Genomic DNA, 19,604 nt, shown 5'->3' on the forward strand with positions numbered 1-19,604 from the left:
AATTTTTATTTAAGCTCTTAAGGAATGAGACAGATCAGTGAAACCAGAAGTACAAATCTGTCTGTTATCAATGCAAAGCAGATAAGCAATGGTGATAGCAAAAATAATTATTTCTAGCTGAAAAGCTAGTCATGGGAGGGGCTCAAAGAAAAGATGGATTGTTTTATTAAGCAAATAGTGAGAGTTGTTTTCTTTAACAAGACAGTACTGACAATGATGGGAGGGGAAGTTCCTAAGGGAATGAGCTACCCTCTCCTAGGGGGCGGGGGGGGATCAGCGCGGATTCGAAGATATGTCTGTTTTGGTCTGTGTTTTTTTTTTGTAAATTCTGAAAAATAAGGCCAATGGGGGTGAAAAGCTCGTATGAAAGCTTAGTATTACGATAGTGTTACCCTAATACGAATCTACTGCCTAGTGGTCTTGGACTTTCGAGTCATCGGGTTTATTAACAAATTCCACATCAAGATATTGCTGTCAACTTTGTGTACAATACCGAGATTTCTACGTCAAGCTTCCTGAATGATAAACAAATATGGTAGACTAGTTTTATAGCCATTGACCAAGCGACTACAAGACGGTATTTTGCTGTACTGTATGCGGCTTATTCCATGTTTTATCGACACTATATCTTTTTTGTTCTTTCGGGGTTGGTCAGATTTTTTCCAGTAAACTCCCTCCCTCTACCAGAAAAATTAGGTCCACTTTTTTCAGATTTTGCACCCCCCCCCTCCCCCCCCCCCCTCCCCCCCAACCCCAAGAAAAATCCTGGGTACGGGCCTGCAATATTGCCCGAAAAATACAGAGGTTTGTATGGGGAACGATCGACTTCCGGTTGATTTTGGTCCACTCGACCCATTCTTCCCCGATCATCCTTAAACCCTGAACTGGCTTATCATCCACCTGTTTCGGTGTTTTTATAAGGGAAAACATATTTCAGCTTTCCAAATATGGTAAGACAGTTTGCCCAAATTAGGAAATTCTACAAAAGTGGAACTTTTTTAAACTATCTTTAAGTAAAATGGCTCTAAGACAAACAAGACAACGGGACGATTAAACTGTCAAAGCAAAAATGCAAGTTCTTATTGATATGGACTTTAGCCCTGAGGATGGGTCAATTTTTGCGAACCACCACCAAGTGTCGCGCCAAAGCCCGCCAAAAGTTTGACATGCGCGTCGCGTGATGATTTCCGGTCTTAGAAAAATCAAGCATCAGTGGTTGACCAAACAATGGTTTACGCCAACACGCGCCTGGTGTCTCTTATGTTTAGACAATACTAGAATTACGGCTTGAGTCAAATCCCCCGCGTTTGTGGCTCCTTTATCGCTCGTCAACAGCCTTATCTTTAGCCCACTAAGTTCTTTGAGCGCCCCACAAAAACTATCGCTTCATTCTATCACTGATTTTTAAAATGGGATTGGGTGATTGCTAGCTAAAGTTTTTTGCCCAAAAGGGGCTTTCTGAAATCTCGAAGTTTAAACATACTGTGATCCTTTAAGAAGCCAAGTACAATCTCGCCAAGTCACCTAGTTTTGGCCTTTTATGATGAAGCCCATTAATGAAAATTGTATCCACAAGAATTAATTCCAATGGCATAAAAACACAATATTGACGATATTGCAATTGAAAAATTCTTGACTTTGAAAAGGGAATTAAAGATCAGAATATCTATTGGAAACCCCCTTTTTAATCGGAATATTTTTTGCGAGCTCTATCAAGAAACCCAACAGCGTTTATAACTTGGTTTTCTCAGTTCTTTAGTTGACGCTACAGTCATAAAGGTATAAATTGTGCTCCTTATACCCGTATACCCGGTGACCAGTACTATCTCATTTTTTACCCCTCGAGCTATGGCTTATTATCAGATACGTCTATCTTTTAAGGTCAAAATTTTCAAGTTCATAAAATTCTCACGAGCTCATCGATGAATTCAATCACAGGAATGAAAAACATTATCTTTATTTATAAAATAATATGCAATTTGTTTTAAAAAATACTTCAATCTCGATCGATTGAGTGTCACGGTAATGCTTTTCTTGAAAATATTCAAACTACCGACCGTCGGGTCACGTGTTGTATGTAGTTTGTTTGTTTGTTATTCCATCTTTCACTTGGCAGTTCCTTGGGGCGATCCCAATAGACATTTGTCACGAATCCTTTCGTTTTTAATTATTTCATAATGAGTGAATTCAAAACCTATCAGCTGTACGTCTGCAAGTAATACGTGATAAATTATGAATCACCAGAGAAATAATAAAAATCATTGTTTTGAACCATGAATATAGCATAAATAAATCAAGAGCCTATAATATAAACTTTATCCCCCGCATTTTTTTGGATGAATTATATGTAGTCAAGAATATTTGACGAAAAGTTTTCTTCGCCCGCAAGCGGTGCAGTTCCGTCTTTTTCCTTGAAGTTATTATCAAGCCGTGGTTTATTACTGGAAAGAAGTTTAATCACTCTCTCATCCCCGCACTGAATAGCCATTTCTATGGGTTTAACACCGTCATTAGCAGCCAAGTTAACGTTCGCTCCGAACCGTAAAAGCTCTGCTACGGAATCAGGATCCCCGCCACAAATAGCGGCATGCAGCGGCGTCCAACCTTCCTTATCACGCATATTAGGATCCGCGCCGAACTTTAAGAAGACTTTAAGGCAGGATAACTTGCCCTGGAAGGCTGCCTCGTGAATGGGTGATCCACCACTCGCATTCAACCCATCTAAAGTGACTGTCGCTGTAGATGTTAGAATTCTTTTTAGAAGTTCCGAATTGTTTTGCGCTACTGCGGCGTCCAATGTATTAGCCGGACTTAAACGACTACAGTCGTAAATAATCTCTTGCTCCTTTGCCACAAATAACTCTCCTTCTTCGCCTTCCTCGACTTGTATCAAAGGCAATTTCATTCCTGTGATCTTATCCTCTTGACTTGATAAAAAGCCTTCAGGTTGAACCGTTTGGTTGCTGGTATGGCAAAGGCTTATTCTTCCAATTTGACTATTTCGGTAGCGACATTTCGCCGCGTACGTACTGGTAGTTTGCTGCGTAGCCGTCGACATCCTTGGGGATATTTACTTGCTCTTCCAATCTCTAAATCGCTCCAGGGTTAATTGAAGCAACTGCGGTGAACCGCTAGCCAGAGAGCATCGCGAAATCTTTGCCTAACCTCGTGTGATTTAAACCGCGTGTACGGAAATCCGAAATCCAGTTGTTTTCTCAATACTAATTCTCTCTTTCGTTTAATGGAATTTCCAACTGTTTACTGCACTCCATGCGAATTTTTTGTTTTTCTTTCACTCTCTGCTGGATCTCGATTTCGCAATCATCTAGATGCACAGAGTTTCAGCGCTAGTATAATGAAGAAAAAATGTTTTTGTTTTTTATAGCTGTTCACAAGCCACTCCGGTGATAAATTTCTAGTTCAATTACCGCGTAATAGCTTTACATATTTCAAACGAATTGTTTCAAATGACTGACTAACCACGCGTGAAAACGTCTTTAGAGACAAATCACATACTTGCGACATACCACAAAATCCATAAAGAACAGATTATTTTCCTAAAAGGTTGTTACGCCTTCTCCTGTGCGACACACAGACCTGAACTTCTCCCAGCGCAGGTGCAAAAGACCATCTTGCAACAAAAATACTTGAGAGAAATCAGATAGATAATCCTAGAAAAACCTAATACCCAATATATACAACGACGAGAAGAACGAAGATATCACTACTTCCTGCTATTTACAATCATTCACTGCGACAAGATCAGTGATGTAATTAGGGAAATATCCAAATAGTGGCATCTCGACCTTATTCGTTTGAGCCGGCAAACAAATTCTTACTCTATTTCTTTTTACTAATTTTACGGGCTTGTAGAAAAGTAAGTTATTTGGTAAAGCCTGAGCAGTCGCAGTATCATCCAACATTGTACAAACAGCAAAACAATACAACGTTGGGCGTCTTTCCCGGCATAGTGGCGCTAATTGCAATAGGTTTAGTACAAAGAAAGTGTTCATTTACAATGTATTATCACAAAATAAAGGTGGTATTAAGCTACGATTGATCATCGTAAATTATTTTAAAAAATAGATGCAGATGTGTGTTTTAAAAGAGTAAAAGAGAGTGACAAAGTTTTAAAAGGAACATAGTGATCGAACACATTTTTATTAGAAAGCTATATATATATATTATGACGCCCATATGCTTTTATTTACAGTTCAATTGAAATTATACATCCTCTATCAGAAAACAATATTTTAAGTTTCTACATAAATTTTAAATGTTCAATAAGGTTTTTACCTTAAACTCCAGACTGTTGATTAATAAGAAATGGCGTTGATGACTAGTATTGAAAATGATGTTTATGTAGATTGGCTCCTTTTCAGTTTATTTCCTACTGATTAGAATAGCATCTGACCAAATGCACATCCATGAGTTATCTGTTGCTTATTTGTCAGCTGATATTCTCGAGCCTTCAAACAGTTCAAATTCGCCAAGACCAACAGGGCTGTTATCAGCCCAGAGAATCTCAAAGAAGACCGAAGATAACATTTAAACAAAGCAGCGAATCGTTGGTAAAAATCGCAATAAACAATAAATGTCGCGGTCAAGTATCGCAAAAAGCAATGCGCGATTAAGGTAATCGCGGTAAAGAATCGCAATGAGCAATATTCGATACAGGTATCGCGGTAAAGAATCGCAATGAGCAATGCGTGATTCGGGTATCGCGGTAAAGAATCGCAATGAGCAATACGTGATTCAGGTATCGCAGTCAAGAATCGCAATAAGCAATAGGCAATTTCAGTTATCACGGTCAAAAATCGCAATGCGCAATACGCGATTTCAGGTATCGCGGTCAAAAATCGCAATGACCAATACGCGATTTCAGGCATCGCGGTCAAGAATCGCAGTGGGTAATACGCGATTTCAGGTATCGCGGTCAAAAATCGCAATGAGCAATACGCGATTTCAGGTATCGCGGTCAAAAATCGCAATGAGCAATACGCGATTTCAGGTATCGCGGTCAAAAATCGCAGTGGGTAATACGCGATTTCAGGTATCGCGGTCAAAAATCGCAATGAGCAATACGCGATTTCAGGTATCGCGGTCAAAAATCGCAATGACCAATACGCGATTTCAGGCATCGCGGTCAAGAATCGCAGTGGGTAATACGCGATTTCAGGTATCGCGGTCAAAAATCGCAATGAGCAATACGCGATTTCAGGTATCGAGGTCAAAAATCGCAACGAACAATACTCGATTCAGGTATCGCGGTCAAGAATCGCAATAAGCAGTACGTCATTCGGGTATTGCGGTCAAGAATCGTAATGAGAAGTACGCAATTTCAGGCATCGCGGTCAAGAATCGCAGTGAGTAATACGCGATATATCGCGCGTGAGATCATTACTGATCATCGCTGCTGATTGAGTTATCTAAAAGGCGCCATATAATGTCTACACACTCAAGTGGAAGTGGTTTGCCTTGATGAAAACATTTGAGTAAAGACCAAGATTAGGCAGAGTTCAGAGCCCATTATCAGTATTTGGTGTAACTCATAGAATCACCATTTCTTGCCGCCACCACATGACTAGAAACATGACTGCTGATTGGTTGATTCTTTTATGCATATGTTTGTCTCACAGACATGTCCATGTTGCCCATAGCTGATGGGCAGGTCAAGTGGAATACCCTCTTATGCATATGTCTCTCTCCCAGACATGTCTTCGTATCCATCGACCGTATACTCGTTGTTGTGTGACTTTATTTGCTGCGGAAAGATTAATGAGTAGATCATCATTCAAGTTGTTATGGATATTGCGTTCAGTTTCAGGAGGAGAGAATGTTTCCTTTTCTGTCAATCAAACACAAGGTATCTACCACTCCTCAAGGGTTTAAATCTATTTTTACTTCTATTTTCTCCCTCCACCCTCTTTCCTTTTCATATCCCCTTTCCACTCCCTCCTTTTTTCTTTACTATCGCCCTTCCCTCCCTACAAAGTCAGGGCCGTAGCAGGGGATGGAGCACTGGGGGCACGTGCCCCCCCCAATATTCTTAAAACTTAAAAGGAAATAACCAGTGGGGGCGTGCCTTTGCCTCTAATTATTTTCTCAATGTTTCTGTATTGTGCCCCTCCAATATTTTGAGCCTGCTACGGCACTGATAGTATCGTAAGAGTAATGAAATAAGTCTTACCGGAGTTACGTCATGTAGCTGTTTCAGACGCGCGCAAATTTCCACAAAATGTGGTCTCAGGGCAGGATCTGCACTCCAACAACTCAACATCAACGTGTACCTAAGATAAACGGTAAATCACAACTAAAGCAGTCCTTTCTTAGTATGATTTTAAGGTACCTATAAAAGACCTAAGCAGTGCGTGCCCCGCAAAAGAAATTATCATAAAGACCACGAGCAAAATAAATTTCATTTTTGTTTTAATAACACGAAAAATATGCAAAGTTTTTGTGACCTTATTTCATTTTTTGGATTTTTTAATCGAAATTAGTCGGGAACTGATACCTTATTGCCTATATTATTCTAACCTTCCAGAATACACCACAGCCAGACCGGTGCTCGGTCAAAATTTCTCGAAGCAGCTTTGAAATAATCTGCCTTAAAGCATTTTTGGCATTATTTTTCCATGTGCAAGAATTATATAGAATATTTCATAAAGCATCCGGCCCTTTCTCTTTTCGAGGGTTTCCATCCTTTTTCTCGGGTATAACACCAGCACTAACACTTTGCCCACACAAATATAAAGTCTCGCAAAGTCGTAGTAGTTTTACTTACAATGGCTCAAGGCAATACGGGGGCTTTTCCAGTCGATACCCTTTCTTCAGTGAGTTTAACATTTCTTGCACCGTGAATGTGGGGTAAGGGATGCATCCTGAGGGTAAAATCAGTGAGAAGCCTTTTTATTGGCTAAACAATAACACATATGGCCGTACACTTGGACTTTCATTGATGATCGATTTCAGGAGCGGATGGGGGAGGGGAGGGGGCAGTAACAATGTACAACATATGTGAGGCAGATTTATGGAGGCGAATCTAAAGTTCACTAAATCCGCCATTGAATTTTCAATTTAAAAACAATTTACAACCAATAGAGAACAACTACGCTGACAAGAGGTGGTGGTGTGGAAATTCTACCAGTTAATTAAGCATGAACAGTAAAGAAGTTTGTCCCTTAGCGCCGGCTTAAAAGCCGGCTGAATTATGACTTAATGAACATTTACTTGTTTTGTGCTATGTTCAGTTGACTCAATTTCCTAGCAAACAGGCAGAAAAAATTCTTAACCCTGAGAAATGAAAGGCCTTATGCGGTATCGAGCGCGAAAAAGGTAGGTGAGGTGAGGGAGATGGAATAAGAGACGATGATGGAACGAGAGAGATTTCTCAATACACTCAAAGGCTTCCATTTCCCGATCGCGTACGATTCTATGGAGACTCGCCCTGCGATCGTATGCGAGCGAGTGTGATCGTGTGCCATCGTATGGAAACCAGCGCGCTTTGACTTAAAGGAGGATATCATGTTTTTTTTGGTATTATTTCTAATGTTGTGTAAATACCTCCTGTTTCAATCTCCCATAATAACACACCAAATGACCACCTGTGAAAAAAGAGAACACAGTTTACCCAAGGTTTAAAGAATGCCGATCGCCCAATACTTTTCAAATGTTTACATTTGAGAATATTGCGTTCTTCCAAATGCAAGAAAAGATCGAATTAACAATCCGCGATTTATTTCCGATACTTTATTAATGATATGTGAGAAACATATGAAAATATGTCTGAAAATTGCAACTTTTTGTTGCGTTCCGAGTTGCACGAACATTGCGCATGTGGCATCCCTACTTTGCAACTTTTGGTTTCTAATTGAAAACAGGCCATTCCAGCTATAAGCATGCGCGCGCACTCACCATGGGAACCTTCCTCAACTACCGGCATTCAGCGCGCGCTTTGTTTGATTTAAATTTAAAAAAGCGCGCGCTGCATTCTGGTAGTTGAGATAGGTTTCTCTGGTTATGCGCGCGCAAACTTATAGCTTGAATGGCCTATTGCTCCAAGTAACATATTTCCACAACATGCAATTCTTTTATTCGTCATCGTTGCATTGCTGGAAAAAATCCTCATGTAACACGAGCACTCACGCGTCGCTGTGTGATGTGTAAAGTCCCGCCTCGATAGACTCTATCGCCATCCACTTGGCTGGTAGTTTTCCCTAAGAACAAAATGTCAGGCGTCAGCCTTCTAACTACTCAAGCTACTAAACACCAAGAAGAGATCGAGGTTTCGGCGTCTTGTCAAACAACCAATTAAATATGGTGGTTACGATTATGTGTCTTAAATCGAGGTTCAGGTATTAGGCGTTATGCCGATGGAAAATCAAGATAACGAAAAAGTGACCCTTTTTGACCTATGAACGCCTTCTCCCACAGAACACAGAATCTACCCCAGCATGCAAAGCGGCCTCACCCCTGTCGTCTTTTCGTAGACGCTGTTTGTATAGATGTCACGTGATAAGCCGAAGTCTGAGACCTTTGCCGTCAAGGCCTCATCCAGCAGTACATTTCTTGCAGCGAGATCACGGTGAACGCACTGAAAATTGAGCGAAAAAATACGAGGCTCAAACATTATTACTAACTAACCGCACTAACCATCCCCCACGCACCGTCCCCTCAACCCCTAGTACCCTTTTTTGCCGAACTAATCCCCCCCAACCCCTTGCAGCCCCCCCCTCCCCACCCATCAACCTGATCATCTAATCTTACCCTCATTTTCTCCAGATGGGCCATACCGCTGGCAACATCAGCGGCTATCCGCAGGCGCTCGCGTGCGGGTATTGTCAGTACGTATTCATGAAGGTTGCTGTAGTTTTTGTTGCTGTTTTTCTGGAGGTAGTGAAGTAGGTTTCCATTACCGCAGAACTCGACGATCACCATCAGCGGACCCTCTTTGAATGGAAATAGAAAATTGGGTCATACACTTGCATGCCGTAAAATAGGTACAGTACGATTTTTCAAAAGACTGGATTTTTTGGATGTAAAATGGCCGAGAGGGACTAGTGATAATATTCGAAAATGGCGTTACATTTGTAGTGTATCGTTATGTTTCAGCTCACAACAACCAAAATAGCGAAAGCTTTGTTACGAGGCTATAGAACATGAAAAGCTGTCATTCCACAAATGGTGCTTAGATAACTGCTGAATTAAATGTACAGCGGTACCTGGATCTGAGCATGCGCCGATGAGGTTGACAATATTAGGATGCTCTCCGACCTGCACCATAATATCTAGCTCATTCAGTAAATCCTTCCAATCGCTTTCCGTCGCCGTCCCTGTAAAATGCCAATCACAACAATGGATACAATACAAATAATTTATTCCTTTCAGTCTGAGGCATCAGACTTGATATCACATTATGACGGTAGCAATGGTGATGGTGTTGGGGAGCTGTTGATAACAATTTTTATGATGTGAGTGAGGGCGCTTTTTTGTTAGCTATCAGGCTGATAGTAATCGCGATAAGATGATGATGGTGATAGCAATGGTGTTGGTAATAGTAGCTATGACAATGGTTGTTGGCGGAATAATGATAATGATGGTGATGATAATATGATGAACTGATTCTACTGATCATGATGATGTCAATCATGCCACTATGGTAACAGCTGATGATGATAACAAAAAGAAGTTAAAGGACAAGCGAGCAGAAAGGATGAAGAAAACGTGCTATGTTGTTACGGTATTCCTATTTGGATAAAAATATGATAACAAAAAGAAGTTAAAGAACAAGCGAGCAGAAAGGATGAAGAGAACGTGCTATGTTGTTACGGTATTCCTATTTGGATAAAAATATGATAACAGAAAGAAGTTAAAGAACAAGCGAGCAGAAAGGATGAAGAATAGATAGATAGTTAAGTTTATTTAAATCAATTGCAGCATTAAGAATTACTGATTTAGCTTAATGCTGCAATTGATTTAAATAAAGCGTTAAAAATAAAGAGAACGTGCTATGTTGTTACGGTATTCCTATTTGGATAAAAATATAAGAACTATTTATTTCTTACGCTTGAGTTTCTTGACAGCACAATGTACCCTGGTACCGTCTGGTTCTGTGACGTTACCCTCTATAACCTTGCCGAACTCGCCCTCCCCAAGGGTTCGCCCAAGCTCTACCGCCTCCCGCGGTATTTGCCGCCAGTGCGCGTTAGACTCGTCAAACCTGAAGCCATTACTCGGGTTTGCACAATAGCGGACAGTGTGACTCTCCTTTAATCCAAGAAAAGGGTTTCGGTTAAAGGATGCTGTTGATAGAAGTCAGTGTTGCATTGTAATGAAGACCCAGTCCGTGATCATCCATTACAAAATAATTGAGATAGTTCAGACGCTCTGATGAGCCAGACTGGTTTGCTTTCATAGCGCTATGAAGGTCACGATCACCAGGACGACCTCGTCAATGAAACGACCCTGAGCGTTGGGGTAGATATGCTATATTCAGGCCTGTACCCAGGATTTTTCTATGGGGGAAACCCGAATAAGTGTACCTAATTTTTCCGGGGGGGGGGGGGGGGGTAGAGGGTGTGAGTTTTCTGATAAAGGTCTGACCACCCCAGAAAGAACAAATAGGGGACAGAGTTTTAATGCCATTGCAGTATCTCCACGGGACGATTATATTTTGGTTTCGCTACAAAATATGTTTGACTATCTAATTCGCTTATGATTTATAGTTTTGTATAAGGCCTTATGCGCAACTGAGCGCGAAAAGGATAGGTGAGGTTATAGTTTTGTCTAGTTTTATTCTATTGCGAACCGAAAGTGGACTTTTGGCCGTTGTGGGGGGAGGGGTGAGAACGCACCCCCTCCCCCTGGGTACGGGCCTGAAATTAATACTTTATATCTTAATAAATAAAGATAAGATAACCATGCTTCAAAGGTGAACATTATTAAGCTTGTATTGAAACCAAATACCACAATGTAATTTGAAAACACACGTGTGAATCCGGTCTTACCACGGTATCTGCGCGCATGAATCCCTGCCTCTTTCTGCGCTTGCGCCTGATGAAGTACAACCCGAGTGCAATGGCAACTGCGATCACCAGCAAGGGAACCACAATCATCAGGGCAAGCTCCGCACCACTATGCCCTAATAAGGATATACCAACACGTCAGTATCATATACAGTCAAGGGAACCACAATCATCAGGGCAAGCTCCGCACCACTATGCCCTAATAAGGATATACCAACACGTCAGTATCATATACAGTCAAGGGAACCACAATCATCAGGGCAAGCTCCGCACCACTATGCCCTAATAAGGATATACCAACACGTCAGTATCATATACAGGCAAGGGAACCACAATCATGAGAGCGAGCACAGATTATGTAGGGTGAAGAAGAAACGTAAAGTGACTTTGGTATGAAAATCAGTTCGCGTTCGATAAAGATTGGGGGGGAGCACAATACAAAAATATTAATAAAATATTTGCGGGGTTACAGCCACGCCCCTTCTAGTCATATCCTTATAATTTTTTGTAAATATTAGGGTGGGGGGGGGGGGGGTTTGACGTAATAATGAGTCAATATTCGAGTTTGGTTTTCACTTCAGTAGCAGCATACACACATTGATAAGGTATTTAGTAATCACAAAGTTATTGTAGACTAACGGGGGGTGCAGTAAGGAGGAGGGCACTATAATTATAAAGTTAATCAAGAATTAATAATGCTCTATAGGGAAAGATAAGTCACATTACTGACGCTCTACGCGAATTACTAAGCCTTCAATTTAGCAAGGAAAATGCGACATTAACAAACGCATGACTCCAAAAACGATCAACCTGCCTAACATTCACGTCCGTACCTTTTTGTGTGGCGAATTCCAGGTTCTCGCTAGGCTCACTGTGACCATACTTGTTTTTCGACTTGAGCCGTACCGAATAACTCGTTCCCGCCTCGAGATTGCCTATTCTGTGGTTGTCTCCCCTAACTGTGACGTAAGTCTTCCAAGACTTTGATGAGCCGAATTCCTTGTACTGTAGCAAATAACCCGTGATAGAATACATGCCGTATAGCTCGGGGTGGGCCCACGTGATATGAACCTCCGTCTTCTTGACATTGCTGGCTTGAAGTTCTTTAGGAGGAGGTGGTTTTTCTTTAAAAAAAATACAAGTAAGGTTTAAAAGTCCGGACAGTTGTAGAATGTTATTAAAATGGTTAATGTACACAAAAGCCAAACAAGTCGCCTGCTCACTGAGTACTAAACTACACATAAAGTTTTCTATCTTACAAATAATCTTGCTATCATTTAACCTGAGAAAGCATTTATCAAACATCCACGGAAGTGCTGAGATCTAAGATAGCGATGTTGCAATGTTACGAAAAACGACCCTACCTTGTAGTGCCGCAGTGGGAATGACTTTGTAGGAACCGATCCTACCGCCCTTGACCTTAAGACTTAGATGCTTGCCAACCTTACTCACAGCCACCTCCGGTTTCTCCTTCTTATCTTGTGTTTTCACGACAACTCGAAACAGAACCTTTACGCTGCCATTTCTGAAAGGGAGACACAACAAGTGAGTGGAAATCGAACTCTTTTCAAACCAGATGCAAAGACGACTGGAATTACCTGAACCCTAGGATATCAACTTCCTGGAAGCCAGACATATTGATGAAGATTTGGGTTAACTAGAAGCAAAGGTAAAACACGTTTAGAAACAATGTTATGGCTTATGAAACGGACACTTTTTATCTAAGTAATAGCACGGGCTGCGGAGAACCCCAGTGGCGAGGGGAGGGGTGGGGAGGATAGGGTTAAGGTTGGGGCTGATCTCTCCTAAACACAAAGAAAAGGGATCCGGGATCGTCATAGTCAGTGTTCAACAAATTCATCCTCATTTCCCTGCCCCCCATAGATCGAGATATTTTGGACAAATGAAATGAGGCAAAACGTCAAATGAATTATAGTAATCAAGATTTCCATGGAAATAAGAAATCCGGGACAAAAGGGTGTTACTATATTGAGTCTGTATTCTGCACATACCTCCCATTCAAAGGTAGTTTTTAGCTCAACATATCGTTCAGACTCGGTGTCTAGAAGATCGTCATCAAACACTTCATCAGGAAGCGTGATACTCGCATCAACATCTACGAGATCTAATGCAATAATAAAAGCAGAAAGATAAGCACAGACAGCAAGCTTATGCAATAATTAAAGCAGACAAAAGATGACCAAAGCTGATGAGCATCATATGTAGCCCATTTAAAGGGGACGTGTCCAGCCAAAAAAAAGTTGAAAAAGTGGACTTTCAAAGGACTGTTTATACTCACCTTTGCGCACCGTAACATTAGCCGACACGGTGTCATTTCCCAGCACATTCCTAGCAATACACACATAAACCCCAGTGTCAACCTCGCGACTATCAGTTATAAGCAGAGATCCACCAGGCTGGGGCCGCTTGAGGCGTGTCCTCAGTTCCAAGTCATCCAACACCTCGGTCTCGGTGATGTAGTGCGTGCTGTTCACCTGACTGCCGTCCGGTAGCACCCACGTGATCAAAGGGGTAGGCGTGCCCACAGATGTACAGGTCAGCGTTATATTCTCCTCTTGTCCTTTGGTGATGGATATCGGGCGTGATGGGCTACGAATGGTTGGTTTGGTTCCTGCTCAACAATGGAGAATTTAGTGATTGATTTATGAAAAGGGCATCCTCGGAAACCCAGAGGTATTTTCCTCTAACGTTTCACTCACGAGAATAAATTTTCTCGCGGGTGAAACTTTAGAGGAAAATACCCCTGGGTTTCCGAGGATGTGAGAAGGAAAATGTAGTGATTGACGGTAACAACACCTAAGGCAAGCATCCAAGGTAGTGAATCATTGAATCAAGGCTCTGCGCTTGCTTTGATATGCTTAACAGAATCAGTCAAATCATGTTAACGTGCTCGACTAGACCTAGGGGACAATGGTTGTCCACCAGTATGTTACTTCTAAGAAACGCTAGCGTGAAAAAGACTCCAATATTCCACAATCTTTGTCTCAACAAACTGTGCGTGGAGAAATCGTATAAGGCTAGGAACCTGGTTATTGCCTCCCCATTAATGCAAAGACACCAACAGCAGGGCAACAGCAGGACACTGGCGAGCCCAGTGATAGCAGAAAAGATTAAGCTAGGGGTGGGAGAGCATGGAAAAGGAAAGTGTACAAAGAAAAGGTTTCAAGAACACGCCGAGGCCACATGGGAGGAATAGGACAGGAGCGCCCAACTGCGAGAGGAGAAGCGAATGAGCATAGTGATAATGAGAAGTTTAACTTATTCACATTCATGATTCAATGAGTCCGGTGAGAATAGGAACACATTTCGTCTTGAAAACGACCCCTAAAAAGCTCCGATTTGTATATTTGAGGCTAATAATAATTTAATTTGTGAGTAATTACGTTAATATGAGTGATTACGTTACGTGATTGCGTTACCAAAGCGAAAACATTATATTAAAATACATACCTTGATTTTGAAAGTAAATCGTCTGCTTGTGATTGGTCACATTCATGCACACGTCAGTTACCTTCCACATGCGTGTCACGGCCACTGGCGTTACGTACCCACAATCCTTCAGGACCTTCAACCCACTGTCCTTGCTCTCTATCTGCGGATCACCAGGGCATGCAGATGTGACTCGAGGCCTACCAAACAAGTCTAGATTTACGTCGAACGCCGACGCTGGACATTGACCGTAAGCATCTTTAGGGAAGTCTATCGTTGTAGGTGAAGGAGTGAGTACGTTAAGATTTTGTGTTTTCTTGACAATGTTACCGCAGCCATCCGTGAGCGTCCATTCGCGCGTTTTCTTAATCCAGCAGCTCTCACTGCGATGGATGGCAATATCTTGATGCACCATCTTGTTGGCGTCCCGAACATTACACATGCCGAACACAGTATACGAAGGTAAATCGACCGCGTATTTTGAATCACCCCAAGTGCATTGCTTGCTGTTAGTCGTTGGGCTTAGGACGATAACAGGAGGTCGTGTGACAAGATCTTCGTCCACCAGGCCATCCCTGTCGTCGTCAATACCATTTAATATCTCTTCGTCGACTTTGCCGTCGCAGTCGTTATCTTGTCGGTCTCCTGGTACCATGCTGGTCGGGACACAGTCGCGCGGAGGCCGGGAGATTCGGAATCCCGCCGGAAATCCGAACGCTGCCAAATTTCCTACGCCGTAGAATATGACGGATAAGGTCACAAGAGGGGATGTGTGGTAGAAACGATACTGCGCTCTCGGGAGAGCAAGGGTGGCGACGGAGAAGACTGAATTCGGGATCTGCTGCCAGATTAAAGTGGGCAACGTTTTGTTTGGGATACTAGTGATTTTTACTCCTGACTTCTTTAGGGAAGAGATGTAAATTGTTGCATACCCATTAAAGGACCCCGAAGGATCATCCGGCACTACTAGTGTAAAGTCATTAGAGAACTGGTCCGTAGAGGGAATAATACTCATAAATGGCGCGAACGCCGACCCGTCCGTAGTACTACCCTTAGAGTATTGCGTGACAAGTGACGGCTTGCTTGTCACGATGACGTAACTGCTTGTGTAGTTCGCATCAAAGAAAAAGACATCACCCGCATTAAGATTCCTTATGATGGAGTCTGACGCTGTTTCTATCCGCACTACAGTGTTATTCGCAGAGGCCAGAATCTGAAAGAGGTCTCCGGCGGGTCTTTGTTCCGTTGCCTTGACAAGAAAAGTCCTGCCCCAGGTGGACACGGGTGGGACCTGCTCCACGAGGTGATCACATGCGCCCTTGTTGATCGGGACATTCGCGCAGTCGTTACCTGAGTACACAGAGATCACCTTCGATGACGTCACGCGCGTGCCTGATAAAGAGCCGGCGTAACTGTCCGCTAGAATCTGGAACGCCTCATGCTTCTTGGCCAACGTCACATTCAACGTGTCTCCGTTCCTAAAATTCATATATCTATACGTGATGAACCCAGGACCGGAGAGGCGAAGCTTGAAGGAGATCCTAGTGTCATCGTGCACAGCGATGACCATCACAAAGGCGTTCATGCTTGGCGCGTATGTCGGGACGATATATTCTGTACCGAGTAAGCCTACCGGCAATGCAAGGAATCCATCGCTTGATTGATCGACCAAGCCTAGTCCGTATACCGACACGGACACATTAGCGGTTATGCGAATCCCCTTCAACCCTCCCCCCGTGTGGCTATCCATGCGGGTATTTCCTGGGAGTGCAATGTCGTAAGAGCCGCCGGCTCGTAATTGTACGGTTCTATTATCGTTTAGATCTGGTATCTCTAGGTAAACCTCTGTGTCCTCGTCTGCTGTAATGTAGAGACGGTTTTTACCGGAAGACCCTTTGCGCGGGTCCTGTGCAGGGAACCCAACCACGAATGTCGTATCTTTGCTATCGAGCAGGTGGTTCTGACCTATGTGAGAGCAGGACACAGATGAGTGACAGTAATGATGACGAAAGTGATGATGACGAATAGTTTATAATGATGATGATGGCGATGATGATGGTGATAATGATGATGACGATGAAGTGATGATGACGAATAGCTTATAATGAAGATAATGGCGATGATGATGATGAAATGATGATGACGAATAGTTTATAATGATGATGATGATGATGATGATGATGATGAAGTAATGATGACGAGTAGTTTATAATAATGATGATGGTGATGATGATGATGATGAAGTGATGATGACGAATAGTTTATAGTGATAATGATGGCGATGATAATGATGACGACGACCACAATGATGACAAATAAGTGACAGTATTGATAATGGTAATGAAATGATAATGACGATGATGATGGTGATGATGATGGTGATGTTGATTGTTGTTTAGAATGATATTGGTGGTGGTAGGAACGATAATGATAACGAGAGTGTTGATTGATGGTGGTTGTTGATTAAGTGATTATGAGGTGATTATGTTATCGTTGAAGATGATGAAGACGATGATGCTGATAATGGCGATTCTTTTTTCTCCTTCTACCAATGATGATGACGATAATAATGTCGATGATAACGGTGGTGACAAAATCAATTATAACTATGATAATCAACGGAAATAGAGAAGAGGTGACGAGGGTAGAGAAAAGTACACTTTTTCTTTCATTTTCACAACAAACAAATTTGACATTAACCCAAAAATATGTAGGAGTTTCTATTCAAAAGATTTGAGCAAAATTCTTCAGTGTAGAGGAAACAGAATTATAAAAAAAAACACTTTTCACATAATCCCCTCTGCAGGAATAAAAATGCTAGTCTACTAGAAGCGGTCCTTGAGAATCAATAGATCCGTAGATAGACATCAAGCGTCAGGTCTAGGCACGGCACATGAAATCACTTCAGCAAATCACAGAAAACGAAATTTTGAACGCTGAAGGTACTCTAAATGGCTTTGGCACATTGCAAGAAACATAAATCTTCTTTTGTTTTAAAAGAACTCTGATGAACCGGAATAAAATCACTTTAATAGGTTTTCAAATCAACCATCTATTTTTAATTGGTTATTTTACATCACTTTGTATTGTAATCAAAATTATTATACTTCGATAAAGTGACAATCGCATAATCAAAATTTCTGTCTTCCTCTAAAAGAATTTGCTTTAAGACAATAATCAGCCTATAATACCTTCAATTACAGTTGATTAGACTAACAGTTAAGTTTAAATCTAGGCCCTGTGTAAACATTAATCATAGATCTGTCCGACAAAGATTCATTGTTTAGGTGTTAAACTGTATTAGTTGCATTATGTTTCTGATGATTGAAAACCTATGATACCTCAGCGCGCCTTATGAATAAGGCACCTAAACGAAAATACGGAACATTTCAAAGTCACTTTAACCACTAGTGAACGTGGCAAACAACCATTAATATTTGTTTTCTGGGTCAATGAAGCATGTTCAGGCAAAGAAACGTGAAATTAAGGCATCGATATACGCAGATTAATTGAATGATATAACATGTCGGGAAGGATATATCACAAGCTAAACATGGATAGAATCATTTTTTCATCTACGCAGTCTGAGGGGCGAAAATACGATAAAATATTCGTGATATGGGTCAAGATCTTAATGAAGAACTAATTTACGCTACAAATAAAATATGTTTGTTCGCGTAGATAAAGGGAACTCTTGTAACCCTCCAAAATCAATAATCGCAAAAGGAAAAACACAACGAAAAGCTCCACCTTTCTAGCCAAATAATCGAGTAACATACAGAAGACAGAAAGGGACGAGGTATAAATACCTGAACACACAAGAAACTGTGCCGTCAGAGCTAACAGGAGACATCTTAAACGAGCCGGACTTTCCATAATACTCAATTTATCCCCGCAAGCAGCAAGCAATATGCCCTTTATCCACGTTACAGCTTCTGTAGTTGAAATGTATCATCCGTGTACTGCCATCTCAAATCTCAGATACATAGCGGGAGAGAAACAGAGAGTTTGGGCGACAGAGTGCTTCAGCATGCAGATCTTTTCACGATTTGGCTGTTTTGCTAATTTTGTCGTCAGTTGACCTTTGACCCTCTGACCATTGATATCTTTATTTTTAGTAGAAAAATGTCACGTTGTCTTACGTGCGATGGGTCTGTCGGAAATGCCCCACCTTTGTACCTCTTACAAAAACAAAAAAAGCGTCACACAATAAGTCTTTATCAGGAAGAAAATATGTTCTTCCTTTCTAGATATATTTACAGAGTGGAACTTATTACGGTTTATTAAATCTTGAAATACTCGATAATGACGATCTTGGTTCCCTACAGAATTAAAACGTTTTACGTTCCGGGGATATTTGGTTATCCAGTAACCACGTTTATCCTGCTGCCACGGGTGTCATTTCCAACCACCTCCGCTGGTCAAACGCTAGCGGTGGATTTCGAGAAGCGTGACTATTTTGACTATTGCGAATTGTGGGAAAAACATTAAAAACTCCGTGAAAGTGGTAAGGTGTAAGCTAAATACAGTACATATACAAACAGCTTAAAAAGTTTCTCGTTAGGGGTGATGAAAAGTACGGACATCAATTTTTCTATCATAAACACCGGGGGATATAGACATAAACTATCCTGACTGCAGGCCGTAGCTAGAAAACATTGTTCGGGGGGAGGGGGGGGGGGGAGACTCATACGAAGATTTTTTATTTGGGGGCAGACGCTATTTTTTTAATATAACTTACTTGGTTGGAGCAAGGGAGCACGGCAGAATGTGTTTCAATTTAACGCGCGACTACGGTAGTACCTTAAGAAATTAAACCAATGCAACGCGTCATCTGTGTTTTGTAAGGGGATTCATCTCTTGTGCCGTTGGGGGCGAAGATATCGGATACGCGAAGTGTCGGCATGAAATGCCGACGGAAGATATCCGGACATGAAAATAGTCCGTATTGTATTTTTCAAGGATAAGGAGCGGCATACAAAGACAATACAATTCTCTGGTTTTTATTTATTTTTAAATGTTTCATTGGGAGAGGGGGGACCCTTCCTAGATCTTCGACTAGAAAGGGCTGACATGTGACAATGTGGCTTCCCTAGGACCGTGTTAGGTGGCTGATTAATAAAAGGGTGG

At 41.7% G+C, this 19,604-nt stretch overlaps 2 protein-coding genes across 2 annotated transcripts; both read right to left on the reverse strand.

Annotated features, from left to right (window-relative positions):
• Positions 1–1,941: 1,941 nt before the first annotated feature.
• Positions 1,942–4,005, reverse strand: LOC5501653 (ankyrin repeat, PH and SEC7 domain containing protein secG). The gene has a single exon (XM_032369945.2). It carries the CDS (start codon positions 3,056–3,058, stop codon positions 2,342–2,344), a length of 717 nt encoding a protein of 238 aa, XP_032225836.1. The 5' UTR covers positions 3,059–4,005; the 3' UTR covers positions 1,942–2,341.
• Positions 4,006–5,463: 1,458 nt separating this feature from the next.
• Positions 5,464–18,550, reverse strand: LOC5501647. Its single transcript, XM_001622867.3, has 17 exons — positions 18,284–18,550; positions 14,496–16,439; positions 13,324–13,656; positions 13,037–13,149; positions 12,623–12,681; positions 12,389–12,549; positions 11,858–12,148; positions 11,007–11,140; positions 10,065–10,266; positions 9,222–9,332; positions 8,767–8,948; positions 8,471–8,593; positions 8,146–8,216; positions 7,564–7,604; positions 6,785–6,881; positions 6,191–6,290; positions 5,464–5,764 (listed from the first exon to the last, which is right to left on the reverse strand). The coding sequence occupies exons 1-17, from the start codon at positions 18,348–18,350 to the stop codon at positions 5,690–5,692; spliced, it is 4,104 nt and encodes a 1,367-aa protein (XP_001622917.2). The 5' UTR covers positions 18,351–18,550; the 3' UTR covers positions 5,464–5,689.
• Between the last annotated feature and the right edge of the window lie 1,054 nt (positions 18,551–19,604).

The sequence above is a fragment of the Nematostella vectensis genome, chromosome 1, assembly GCF_932526225.1.
Source record: "Nematostella vectensis chromosome 1, jaNemVect1.1, whole genome shotgun sequence".
Lineage (NCBI taxonomy): Eukaryota > Metazoa > Cnidaria > Anthozoa > Actiniaria > Edwardsiidae > Nematostella > Nematostella vectensis.

Bases quoted from the DNA above. Each gene is read 5' to 3' on its own strand.
- LOC5501647 (XM_001622867.3), bottom strand. From the start codon at position 18,350: ATGGAAAGTCCGGCTCGTTTAAGATGTCTCCTGTTAGCTCTGACGGCA. The intron at 9,333-10,064 runs GTAAGAAATAAA...GGCATTTTACAG, and splicing joins TGCTGTCAAGAAACTCAAGC to GGACGGCGACGGAAAGCGAT. The intron at 8,949-9,221 runs GTACCGCTGTAC...TTCCATTCAAAG, and splicing joins CGGCGCATGCTCAGATCCAG to AGGGTCCGCTGATGGTGATC.
- LOC5501653 (XM_032369945.2), bottom strand. From the start codon at position 3,058: ATGTCGACGGCTACGCAGCAAACTACCAGTACGTACGCGGCGAAATGT.